The 14,083-nt window shown below is 32.9% G+C and overlaps 1 protein-coding gene across 1 annotated transcript; it reads right to left on the bottom strand.

The window, feature by feature from the left end:
• Positions 1-12,207: 12,207 nt before the first annotated feature.
• On the bottom strand, positions 12,208-13,445 carry LOC145074714 (hydrophobic protein RCI2B-like). The gene is made up of 3 exons (XM_079021046.1): positions 13,269-13,445; positions 12,964-13,055; positions 12,208-12,417 (listed from the first exon to the last, which is right to left on the bottom strand). The coding sequence occupies exons 1-2, from the start codon at positions 13,347-13,349 to the stop codon at positions 12,972-12,974; spliced, it is 165 nt and encodes a 54-aa protein (XP_078877172.1). The 5' UTR covers positions 13,350-13,445; the 3' UTR covers positions 12,208-12,417; positions 12,964-12,971.
• Between the last annotated feature and the right edge of the window lie 638 nt (positions 13,446-14,083).

Raw genomic sequence — 14,083 nt, 5'->3', positions numbered from 1 at the left:
TTGGTAATCATATTATTTAATTAGTATTGAACAGAACTTAATTTGGAAATAATTTAGTGATCAAAGGAACTGATTAAAAGAATAGGGACTGATTATATAAATCAGTGATAGTTATAGTTTTGGGCTATTGGACTCTATTGATGAGGAATGGACGGAAATCTATGGCAAGCCCCATAGAGTTTTCGTCCAAGGTCTATCATATGGAGGTCCGTGGATTGCTTAGGGCCTAAGCAAGGGAATTAGGGTTTCCAGTTGAAAACCCTAGCAACCTTAACTATAAAAGGAACCCTTAGCCTCAAGATATTGGCCTTCCTACCTTCTAAGAGAAACCCTAGCCGATTTCCATCTCCTTCTACCTCATTGTTTGCTTGTGGTGTTTGTGAATCCATTAGAGGTGCAACGCTTGGGGCACTAGGTTTTCGAATGTCAAGGAATTGAAGAATGGATTACTTGTTACTACTAGCTAACAAGAAAGGTATTCATCTAATCCCTAATATATATATATATATATATATATATATATATATATATATATATATATATATATATCGATTTTATATAGGTGTTCTAGGGTTCTTGCTTTGGAAAATTAATTTGTATGTATAACTTGAGAAAAACCTAGATGTAAAGCAATTAGGGTTGCATGTGCACATAGGAATGTTGTGATGCTCAAAACCCCTCAATATTCATATCATAATAGGTATCATTTCTAGCTAGAGGATTCTTAGTCTTAACGACGACTTCTAAATGGTTTAACCTCGTAATCTCTTAGCTTGATCTCACATATCATGTAATTCTTGTACTCAACCGTTTATAACCCTTATAGTTTAGACTAGATATTTCACCATGAGATTTATATACTACTTCACTTTTAAATTCATAATAGCATAATATCATGAATCCCTACAATTCCGGAGGATTCATCTTTGTAGCTTCTATTTCATCACATTATTTCTCGGTTTTTCGATTCCAAAAAGATTCAACTGAATGAGTCATATACCTTTTATATTTTTCTCTCCAACTGAGGTTCATATCGTGGTCTATTACTATTTGCGTTGCGACTAGGTGTTCTCCTCGAGACTCGCCACATGTACTACATCAACGACACGTGGCCAAAGATCTACTACCTATCACATTTACGTCGTGTTCACCACTTTTTAAATCACGACTTTGCCTCGACACTAGAAATACAACTTGCTATGTAACCCTCTTTTATACCACGTGTTACATTGTTGCTACAGTTTTGCCATCCCCAATTTTATCGGTCAGAAAAGATCGTTTTATTTATGCTTATTTAAAAACAGAGCTTATTTATAAATGAAAATTTTGTTCCATAAAAGTATTTCCGAAGAAATTTTTTTCACTGATTTATAAAATCTTGGGATGTCATAACAAATACAAGAAACATAAGCATAAACGTAACCTTTACTTGTCTTACATCATCTATTAGCCTACATTTCGTTTAATTTCTCATCAGATCAAAATACCACATACCTTTGAATCGATACATGTGATACACAGATGCTGAGTGGATCAAGTTGGGGAACCTGGTGCGTACATAGGGTTTTCAAACCACAATAATGTAGTTAATATGTTTAATTATCAAACAATTGACCCGATTACCCATCCTAGTTTTCTTCTTTATTCATTCTTAAGGATCATCTTAATCATCTTTGGTGACAGTACTATTTAAGGGATTTCTCTACAAAATGTGTCAGTAGGAAGTAAAGTACATCAAATGGGCACAAAGTCCATCACATATAGGTTATAAACCTGTATGTGTTCGATGGGACTATCATATATAGTCTATAATCATCACCTATACTCTATTAGATGACTACATCATTATTACGCTACTAACATTCCTACATCGTTGGTACACTAGTACCATTTCTAAATCGTTAGTACGCTTAGTACCATTTCTACATCGTTAGTACACTAGTACTATTAAATTCGTCACATCCTATTGTCATTATTATCATTCATTTTACTATGACACTTTATCAGTTTCATCTCTCATCATATTATGGTATCTTAACTTTCATCATACGATGGTATCTTATCATGCTAATCTTTCATTTCCCTTCATTACACTATGTATTATATTCCTGAAAATACATATATGACATATGCCCTATAAAATTTATCTTTATAATATTTCATCTAACCCATAACATCTTTGAACATAAGCACATATAGAATTCAATTATCTAAATACTTCATATCTATGTGTAAGATGAAAGTAACTATGCACACACTTGATAAAAGTGGATGCCTCAGAATTTGTGCAAAAATTTAACTTATTGCTTTAGAATTTCCTTTGATGTGAACTAGGTTCATATCACTTAAGTCTTAGTCTTATATTCATTATGACTAATGATAGTCTTGATTCCTCACAAATCCCAATGTCTAAATCAATATTAATCAAGTAAGGAATAACTAGGTAAGATCATATCGGAGGTAGGGTCCGTTTGGTATATAGAGTATACTGGTTGGAAATCCCACTTTAAACACCTCTCTAAATCTAGCCTGGACATCATCCCCGTAACTAGATCAATCAATATAATGACTTTGAATTACTGATAAATATTAATTATAGGTTCATAATAACAACGATGAATATAATTACAAGATATACTTAAATCACAGTAAGTGCAGCTTGACTTACAAAGTATTTTAATGAAAATCAGGAACTATGCGGACTGAAATCTGTCCCTAGAGCTTCTATTTTCCGATTATTTGAAGCCTTGGGGGCTCACTAAAGTGGTTGAGAACTATAGAGTTTTCACAGAGAGATAAGAGAGTGTGGGATGAGAAATGAAGTAATTCGAGGGGTATTTATAGTTGGATATGTGTGAGCCGCATTCCAACAATATGCACGTTGCACAATTAGAGAGGCGTTGATCCTGCCCTTTGCTGTCACGTATCAGGTCCAAATTCGTCCACGCACCATGTTGGTAGCCTATTGCACGTCGTGCCCCTCGTGTGCACGCGTGAGAAGTTTTGATTTTTTAAAAACTCATATCTTCTTCATACGGCATTTGTTGTACATTTTTTATATTCACTGGTAACTATTGACGAGATCTACAATTTTCATTTAGACTCCGTCGGCTAGTTCTCACCTTATTTTAAAAGTTATATTTTTAACAAGCTTAGACTATTAAATTCTATATAAAAATCATAATTCTTCCATACGATATCCATTCTTGACTATTTCTATATCGATGATTAGGTATTCAAGAGATCTTCGACTCTCGTTTAAATTGTTTTCCTAACAATCGACTGATTTTAATTTCACTTTTTGTGCTAACATAGCTGCGTTGAATACTTCAGAAAATCATAACTTCCTCTTATAAAGTCAAATTTGGATGTTCTCTATCATCGTGACAAAAAAAGTATCCTGTTATTCTTTAATCATCTAGCCCTATCTTGGGTCCTTACAATTATCTCTCCTTTAAGATGATTATGTCGTAGAATCATCAGCAAACAGGGCTTGTTCAGATTTTTAAAGTTGGGATGAGACAGACGTTTATTTCATAACCAGCTTATATCTGAAGATGCTTTCGATAGCAAACACACTAAGGGAATGCCCATAATTGGTTTCATGTCAACAGTGAACATGTCTCCCTTTCGTTTCAACTTTAGTAGAATCTTCTTCGTTTCCTTATTGGAGATTATACTTCATTCATCATCAAAAAGAACTTGATTACATGTTCCAATAACTAGTTGCAAAACACTAATCAGATTGTGCTTAAATCTTCTACAAAAGAAAATCAATTCATGGTGAATTTCCCATTCGTCACTTTCCCATAACGTTTGGCTTTACATTTTTGTTTGTTTCCAAACTTGACAACTCCAGCGTTCTCCAACTTTCAAAAGTCTCAAATTTTCTTTCCTCCTAGTCATGTGACCCGAGCATCCACTATCGATATACCAATTTTCATCATATTACTCGTCACATAGTACCTGTGATCAGTTAGAAAAATATAGGTTCCCAAGACCTTTTGGGTCCTTGAACATTAGTTTGAAACATATTATTCAATGAAAAACCTAAGACCCAATTACAAACTTTCGATTTAAAACTGTCAGTTAAGTCAATTCCACTGGCTTTAGGCATCAAAATATAATCATGCAATAAGGATGGTTCAACATTGATTTTCACTTTTCCATCCTTTTTCTGATAAGCATCAATTTTCTCCTTTAGAATTTTGTTCAACTTTCGCACCGTCGGTGTAGACTCCTGAGATGAAGTGATTCCATTCATCAAATCATTCAAGTACTTCTCACAAGCATTTTTTATTTGCTCATGAGAATACTTTCGTCAGTGATATTGTTTTCCTTTTCCTTCAAGCCAATGATTGATGTTCTTCACATCACTTCTAACTTTTGTGAATGAAGCTTTCATATTCTATGTCGAATCAAGATTTGGAAAATTTAGCTTTTTATGTTTAAAAGGCTCACTCTTCCTTCCATTAACTTCCAATTTCTCAATTTGTCTTTTGGGAAATGATCTTTGTGAATGATTTGATATTGGTTTTGATAACCAACACCATTTTGTTGAAAAACTTTTCGATTTTGATCAAGACCTCTTTTTTTATAATTTTGAGCAAAACTCCTTTTTCCATGATTTTGACCAAAACTCATTTGTTCATCATTTTGAACAAACTTCCTTTGTCCATGATTTTGACCAAAACTCATTTTTTTCATAATTTGTAGCATTTCTTTGTGAACCATTTTGTCGAAGGTTATCTTTAACAAAGTTTTAACTCTTTGAAAATTATTTTGCTTCTGAAATTGTTTATTTTGAATTTTTTTTTGCATTTTGTGAAAACGTCTTGCATATTTCAGAAGATTTTTGTATAAAAACCTTTTGTTTGTGAAGAACTTTTTCATTTTTCCAGTAGGCTTTATTTTGTGCTTTTGATTTCCAAATTCCTTCCTCAGAAGCCATATTTTCTACTCTGCTTTTGAAAGTTTGTGTTTTCACCCTTTGATGTTTTGGATCATTAGGTAAAGAATCAATAGTTTTTTTCTTTGTTTTTATTATTGACAACTAATTTTTCTGTTTTCACAGTCCAAACAGGTTTTGGTTTACTTTGTTATTGAAAAGTTTTCGAATTTTCGTTCAAAGCATTTTTTACCGTGTTATGATTCGAATAGAATCCTTCTTTCGTCACACTCTTATTGTCTTCATTTACCAACTTTTTCAATTCAGGAGTTACTTTATCACCATTTCCGTAGTAACAAAGACTTGATTTGGAAACATAACATTTTCTGTATCCTTGAACCTAGGATATATCACTGTATTTGATTCAAGATAATGTTTTCCTTTTTCTTTCAACACTTTTGTTTACTCCTCTGAATCTTCCGAGACTTGATCTAAAAAAAGTATTGGGATTGGTTTCTCATTCGAAACTTCATCCTCATCACTCACATAGTCCTCAACCACAACAGTATCATGAGAATCACATATATTGGATGTCGAAGGTTGATCATTGTTTACTTTTGACATTAAATCATTACATTCTTTTTCTTTAGCCATGTAATTGACATTAATGGCAGACAATCATGAGCAATCGACACATTCCTCTACCTTAATTTCACTGTTATTGCCAGAATTATCTTCGATATCAACAAAATTTTGTTGAGAACCAAGTGTCGACTTCTCAATCACATTCAAAATCTTGACTTGTTCATTTTTGGTTAAGGTTTCATTCACAATTTTCACAAGATCATCAACATTCTGTAACACTCCAATTCAGGTATTACTCTTTAGACCCTTGAAAAGGAAATGATGGCATAAAAGGTCCCTTAGAATGCGGGGCGTACTCAAGGAGTACGCTTAGTGTACTAAGGATGCATGATCTCGGAAGGTGGTCGCGTACGCAACAGAGGGCCAAAATCCCAATTCTCGAACTTGACACATATTTAAACACCCTTAAGCCTCTTGGACTAAACCCTAGTCAACCTCCCTAGTCTTATTTTGCCCTTCTACACCAGAGATACCTTCTGAGAGTGTTTTGAGCTTAAGGAGTGTATTTGTGGCCATTTTAGTGTTCATTCAAGAAGAAGGATTTGTTAGGCAAGCTTGGAGTGACATTGGGCTTCAAGAATCTACATCTAGATCACCTTGAAGAGCTTCTGGAGGTGTAAAGATTTGATCTTGCCATCTTATTGTTTAGATCTAGCTAGGGTTTTCTAGTTTTTTCCCCTTTAGTTGGTTTTAGACCTTCTCTTGAGAGTTGAGCAACTCCAGAGGCTAAAATGGTTAGATATGGACTTTGTGAGCATGCTAGATGCATAAAGGTGCTACCTTGAAGAGTATCTAGACTCCATGCATGAGTTTGAAGCTTCCTATGAAGTCCTAATGTGAGAATGAAGTTTTTAAATCCCATATAACATGCAAGGGCATAAAGTTGCCAACTTTATGCCATAGGACGTCTTAATGAGCTCAGATCTGATATTGGATGTTAGAACATCGATTATTACACACTTAATGGAAGAAAGTGCTTAATCTGTTTGTGCGTTGGACATAAGATAGAGTATGTCGTGCGTACACACAGTAGATGGACTCAGACTTGTTTTGAGCTTGTAAGCTTTTGGGCCTTAATTTGTCATTGGGCCTGGAAATGTTTTAGAGTTAGTGGGCCAACTTATCTGTTTTGAGCCATGGATACTATGGTTGAGGTTCATTGGGCTATGAGGCCCATTAATGATTTTGGACATGGACTTTGGGCCCATTAGCAAATGAAGACTTTTTGGGCCATAGTAAAAGGAATTGGGTTTGGGTTCTTCATTTGGATTGTATTCAGTCCGACCCTTGGGTAATGTTATTTGTTCATCACAAGTGGTTACAGACTGTTAGGAGAACAACTTTCGGATTCAGCAGACAAAGGTGAGTCTACTCACCATACCAATGGGTCTAAGGCACCAAGGCCGGCCCATTTTATGATATGTGGATTGATGATCGATTATGCATTGTGTTAGTATGACATTTGAATGGAAGACCCCAAGGGGTTCCCTTGGCATATGGTATAAGACCTTGGAGGATTTCCATGGCATAGTATATTTGCATGATGAGTTTGTATGATATTTTCTTGGTAGTGAAGACCATGTGGGGGTTTACATGGCAGGAAGACCATGTGGGGGTTCCCATTATAGGTAGTTAAGACCACGTGGGGGTTCCAGTGGCACTAGGTGTAAGACCCTGGAGGGTTTCCATGACTTCCTTATATGTTGTATGCATGGCTTATGTGATATATGTAGCTTCTATAACTAATATGATATGTGTTATGTGGATTGTGTGTGGGGTATTCTATAGGGGACTCACTAAGCATTAGCTTACAGTTTGTAGATTTGTTTCAGGTACATCTGAGCCCAAGGGCAAGGACAAGGTTTAATGGCGCGGCATGCACTCTCTCACATGCATTTTTATGGGACACTCTGATGATTTGAAATAAAATTGTATTTGATATGAATTTTGAAAACAAATGTATTTTCGATTTCATGGTTTGTGGAAAGTATGTTGGTTAATCAAAAATGAAAATTTTCTTTTGAAAATTTGGTCGTTACACATTCAAATATTCATTTATATTTACAATAGCATATGCATAAGAATCATCTGGAAATTTATCATATTCAACTACATTACTCTCATAGTCATATGATGTTTCTTCTATTTGTTCTCTTTTAAACGAAAGAAAAGGAAGCAATTTCCAATGATGTTCATCGCATATGTCAGTTGAATGATAAAATTCTGTTAATTTACCATACATAGGTTTAACTAAATAACAATATATGTTCCTTTGTTTAACAAGCATCGTACTGTCCATTCTAAATGAGCCTCTATCTATTAAAAGATTTGTTATTCTTAGATCAAGAGATTCCCTTAATCCCTTCTTTTCTTCGAGTCTATTTCTAGCTTCATATAATTGGGATTTGGACTTTTCTGCTTCACTACTCATGGAGATTAACATGTCATTAAGATAAGCACACATATTATCAAACATAAACAAAACATCATGATAAAAAAATGAAGGAATTTTAAATGAGTTAAGAAGATCACGTACATTTGCTGTCATTGGTGATTTAGTTGAGTCTGGCGACACAAAACACCTTCTAGTAATCTCATATTTTTCATCATTCTCATCTTAAACATCTTTCTCATCTTCACCCTCTTCCATTTTTGCATACATTCCCCCATGAGTTGGATGACACATCTCATCATCATCCGATCCTGAAGACTAGTTCTAATAAGTTTCATCTTCCTCATCATTTACTTTATCAACTAACGAAAGGTTCTTTGTTTGTGAACGAATTTCTTCAAGCCTCTCCACGTAATAGGTTTCGTCTTTGAATCTCTCATTTTTCTCTTCTTTCTTCCTCAGCATGCAATCCTCTGCCAAATGATTTGACCCTTTGCATTAATTACAGTCGTAACCTCAGTCTCCTTTCAGTTTCAACTCCTTCTTCTTCTCATATGAACCCTTAACATCCTTCTTCTCTACTTTCAAGTCATCCTTCATAATTTTTCGAGATGACATGTTTCCTTTAACCTCATTGCTATTATGCAATTTTGGATTAAAATGCTTTTCAAATAATTTCTTTACTTTGTTATTTGAGTAGTATGCGACAACTTCATCATTGGAGTTAAACAAGAAACCTTCTTCACCATTTTTGGCTTGTTCGTCATATTTGACATCAAATTCCTTTGCAACAACTTTCGACACCAAAGCCAACGGTCCTCCCAGATTCAATTTACTTTCTTTAGCAATATCATTGATTTCACTTTCATATGCTTTCAAGACATTGTATAGATTTGCAAGTAAGAAACCATCAAAGCTTTATTATGTCTTGATCATCAAACTGATATTTCTCCATTAATATTAAACCCATGAGAAAGGTGAGATTAAAATCTAGTGATAAATGTGTCACTCCAAAGTGAGAACACTTGAAGATCAATTTATTCAATCGATCATAGTATGATTCCATTGATTCTATTTTCTTCTGCTTGAATTCTCCCAACTCTCGCAAACATTGTTTGACTGGACTCTTCTTTGTCTTCTCATTTCCATGATATTTCTCCTTGAGTGTATCCCATATTTTCTTTGTAGTTTTTCATCCTCGAACGTAATTGCATACTATTGGTGGAAGAGCACCACGTAATTCACACATACATTTCTTGTCAGTTTCCTTCATCATGGATCCTCATGTGATCATGCTATCAGAACTTGCAGTCGTACCAACATCGACTAACATTGCCTGAAAAAACTCTCATCTTTTGATCGATATCATCAGATCTTCATCACTCCCATTCAGATAATCCTCCATCCTCCCAGAACATTGTTCATAATATTCTGGAATCAACATCAGAATCTTTTTTGATGATCCGAGCAAGTGAGAGAAATTAGACATGGTGTTCATATTGAAATTTGCCATTGTTGTATGGACTTCGAAGAAAGAGAATTTTTGATTCAAATAGAAATCTAAGAAGGAAATCAATCAGAGATTGATCAGAAATCAAAGTGTAGAATCAATTCAATACAATCAATTAACACCAATTTCCTGATTCAATTTGTAGAATATTTTGAATTGGAACGAGCAATTGAAAAAAAATACGATAAACTTCAGTTGATTGAATGAATCCCACTCTGATACCAATTGATGCAAGTTAGAGATTGATTAAGAACATGATTCAATCAATAAAAGTTGTAAGAAAACACAACATCTAAATATGATATGTTTTGGATCTATTACGTCTAAAGAGTACACAAGAAAATGAGAGTACAAAATCCAAATAACACTTAGTCCGTTCGTTCCTCTACTCTATGTACTTAGCCTATTTATAGGGTACAACCGACTCACAAAAAGATACAAGGATTAGACATTTAAATGTCGAAACTAAGATGCCTTGTATATAGATAGATTGTCGAAACTACATTACTTTCGACACCTTACAGACTCTGACTACTTTCGACTCCTCACTACATACATTCGATCCAATATGGCATCTTATCAGTTTCATCTCTCATCATACTATGGTATCTTAACTTTCATCATACGATGACATCTTATAATTCTAATCATTACCCTTAATTACCCTATGTATTATATTCATGAAAATATATATACAACATAAGTCATATAAAATTTATCTTTATAATATTTCACCTAAAACATAACATCTTTGCACATAAGCATATATAGCATTCAATTATCTAAATAGTTCATGTCTATTTGTAAGATGAAAGTAACTATGCACTCAATTGATAAAAGAGGATGCCTCGCAATTTGGGCATAACTTCGCCTTAGTACTTTAGCTTTTCCTATGACATGACCTAAGTTCATATCACTGAAGTCTTGGTATTATATTCATGTGACTAATGATAGTCTAGATTCCTCAGTAATCTGAATGTTTACAACAATATCTATCAAGTAAGGAATAACCATGTAGGATCATATTGAAAGTACGGTCCGTTTGGTATATAATGTTTGGAAATCCCACTTTAAATGTACACCTCGCTAAATCTAGCCTATACATCATCCTCGTTAGTAGATCAATCAATATAATGAGTTTGAAATTACTAATAAATCTTAATTATAGGTTCATAATAATAACTATGAGTATAATTACAAGTTACACTTAAAGCAGAGTAAGTGCAACTTAACTTATAAAGTATTTTAATGAAAACCGGGAATTGTGCGGATTGAACTGTGACACGGGAACTTCTATTCTCTAGTTATCTGACGTCGTAGGGCGTCGCTAAAGTGGTCAGGAACTAGAGAGTTTTCAGAGAGAGATAAGAGAGTATGGGTTGAGAAATGAAGGAATTTGAGGGGTATTTATAGTTGGATAAGTGTGTACCATGTATCGACAAGATGTGCATCGCACAATTCAAGAGACATTGATCCTGCCTCTTGTCGCCATAAGGTCCAGATTCGTCCACAGCACCATCTCGGCAGCCTGTTGAGCATTGTGTCCCTCGTGCGCGTGCAAAATTTTGATTTTTCAAAAAATCATTTCTTCTTAATACGCGTAGCTATCAATGAGATCTACAATTTTCATTTAGAATCCATCAACTAATTCTCTCTTTATTTTTAAATTTATATTTTTAATAGATTTAGATTGTTAAAATCCGTATAAAAATCATAATTCTTGTATACGATATCCGTTCTCGATTGTCTTTATATCAATAGATACCTATTAATGAGATCTTCGACGCTCGTTTAGAATGTTTTTCATAACGATCGACCGATTTGAATTTCGGTTTCTGTGCTAACACAGTTGCGTTGGATACTTCGAAAAATAATAACTCCTCTCATGAAGTCAGATTTGGATGTTCTCTATATGCATGCTCTCGGTTGAACAACTATTTGATTTTCGCTTAGATCATTTCCCCTAAATAATATTGCATTGAAAAATCTATTTATCGTCATGACAAATAATTATCCTATTATTGTTTAATCATCCAGCCCTATCTTATGGGTGTTACAACATGTGCATCCCAGGAGTTGTAGAAAAAGATGGTTTGTGACTACATTCAAATGTTTATCAGCAACAATAAAGGTTCGGATTTGTTGTTTGGTGACTTTAATACGATTCGAAGTGAGGCGGCGAATGATTTTAACAAATTTATTGTTGTAAATGATCTCTTTGAAGTTGTTATGGGTCCATTTTCTCTTACTCGTGTTAGTTCCAATTGTAGTAAGAAACGCAAGCTAGATCGCATTTGAATCTAGATGAATGTTTTGTATCGAATTGCAGTAAGAAAAGCAAGCTAGACTTGGTGTCTTTTTAATCAAATGTCGTATTGGATTATTGATGAGACCTTTTACTTTTTTCCTCCAGGATCAACAAACGATCCAGCGTTTAATCAGATTGTTAATTCTTATTGGAATAATTTATCTGAAGCTCGATGACGAGGGTGCTGCTATTCAATTGACGATCAAATTTAATAGCCTTAAACAAGCTATTTGGTTATGGTGGATACACCTTCAATTTTATTTCCGATTTGTGGTCTTGGCATTGAGTAGTTTGATCATCTATTCTTCAAGACCACATTTTAGAGCACGTTAAACCAAAGAGTCATATATAACTCATTTAATTAAATCTTATCCACATCATATATATATATATATATATATATATATATATATATATATATATATATATATATATATATATATATATATATGATTGATAATATGTAACATAATAATATGTATTGATCTAATTTACATCAACATTCAAGGACAACACACAACAACTGTATCCAAATCGAATACTGAAACCAAAACAAATGTAGAAAAAAAAATTACGACACATCAATTAGAAACTAAAAAAATCCAAAGGAAAACAACAAGTGAGACAAGAATATGAGTGTTCTATCTGATAAGAACCGATCCGATCCCAACAACCTAAAGAAAAAAAAAACAACATAATTAGAATCTTTCTTGCTTTTTAATGTTCCATCACCATTTTATGCTCCAATAATCAAATTAAAATTCTCATTTGAATAAATACTAGAGAAAATCAGTCCACGTGTTATGTTTCTTTTTTTTTTTTCAATTTTTTTTGTTTATACTTTTGGAACTATTTAGATATTTTTTTTGGAACAGCTGAAACTATTTAGATATTATCCGAAAAGAAGTTAGTGAACCTTACATAAAAGCTTTTTCTTTTCTCTTTCTTAAAGTATTAAACTAATATCGTTGATATTTATGGATTTGGTTAGATAAGCTTTTTCTTTTTTGTTTCTTAAACTATTAAACTATTATCTTTAATATTTATGGATTTTAAAAAGTAACAATAGAAATTGGTTACACTTGTGAACAATAACAACCGACATCTTTCTCGAAGTTAAAAAATTAGTAATAAATATATATTTTTTCATTGCTTATTTCTTCGTTTAAAGAATAAAAAATGCATCATATACAATTATACCAAACAGAACTCTTACTTACCATAAAAATCACTTGGTGATGGCATAAATTGCATAAATAATCCCAGGGATCCATCCAAACAAAGTCAACAACACACATATCCAAAACTCCACCTGCAATCAACAATTAACAATCAACAATCAGCTTACATAGATTTCGCTTCTTCAATACTTCAATTCCTCGAAAAGTGATGAACTAAACATCAACGATTTCGAAATTTTACCTAGAATTCTATCTTAGATCAACCGATATGCATACAGAAGAAAGAAAAATAGACGAATTACTTGTTAAGAAACAGTAATTGAGTGAGAGCGAGTAGGGTTTACCTGACACCCGAACTTGAAGAACACACCAAGGGGAGGAAGGATGATTGCGAGAATTATGTCAATAAAGGTTGCTGTACTCATCTTCTTTCTCTTGCTCTTTTGATTTCAACTTCGATTTGGATTTGGATTCCGATTTCGAGTCCGATGTGAATGTTAGTGATGTTTAGAAAGTTAGGCTTTGGTGACAATTTATAGCCTGTAAGATGAAAGGGGTTGAGTAGGACACGTGTCATATTCTGTGAACACAGTCCCTCCTTCCTCCACGAAAATTATGGTGTCAAAAGTTTATTTCTTACGTTTTCGATTTTTATTTTCTTTTTTAGTTTGAAATAAATAAATCTTCTTTAATAAATAATTTTCTTAGTTACATGTCACAGTTTTATTTATATTGTCACGTCTTATTCTATGGTTATTTTAAATTAATTTTTATTTTATATGTTATTTATAGATTTTTTATTTTATTAAGTTTGACATGGTAGTTAAATGTAATAATAAATAAGTATCAAATTATTAATATATTTTCTTTTTAGTTTTAAAATTATTAAATTAAAACCTGGTTATTTCTTTTGTTTATTTATCTAAATTATTTGTTTAAATTTAAAATAAAAACACTTTAATTTTAATAAGTCCATATTTTTCTTATTTTTTTCCTTATAAATTCAAACTTCTCAAATATTTAGAATTTAATATTCAAATTTCTTTTTAAATAAACTCATGTAATATATAAATCTCACATTTAATATAATTATATAATAAAATTATTTTATTTTTTAATGAAAAAAATTCTGGTTGGGTGTTTTATTTACTTATTAAAA

This window comes from Lactuca serriola, chromosome 9, assembly GCF_051521515.1.
Source record: "Lactuca serriola cultivar US96UC23 chromosome 9, Lser_US96UC23_V15, whole genome shotgun sequence".
NCBI classification, from domain to species: Eukaryota; Viridiplantae; Streptophyta; class Magnoliopsida; order Asterales; family Asteraceae; genus Lactuca; species Lactuca serriola.
The sequence above is the reverse complement of the archived record's forward strand: the minus strand, read 5'-3'. Positions and strand labels throughout refer to the sequence as shown.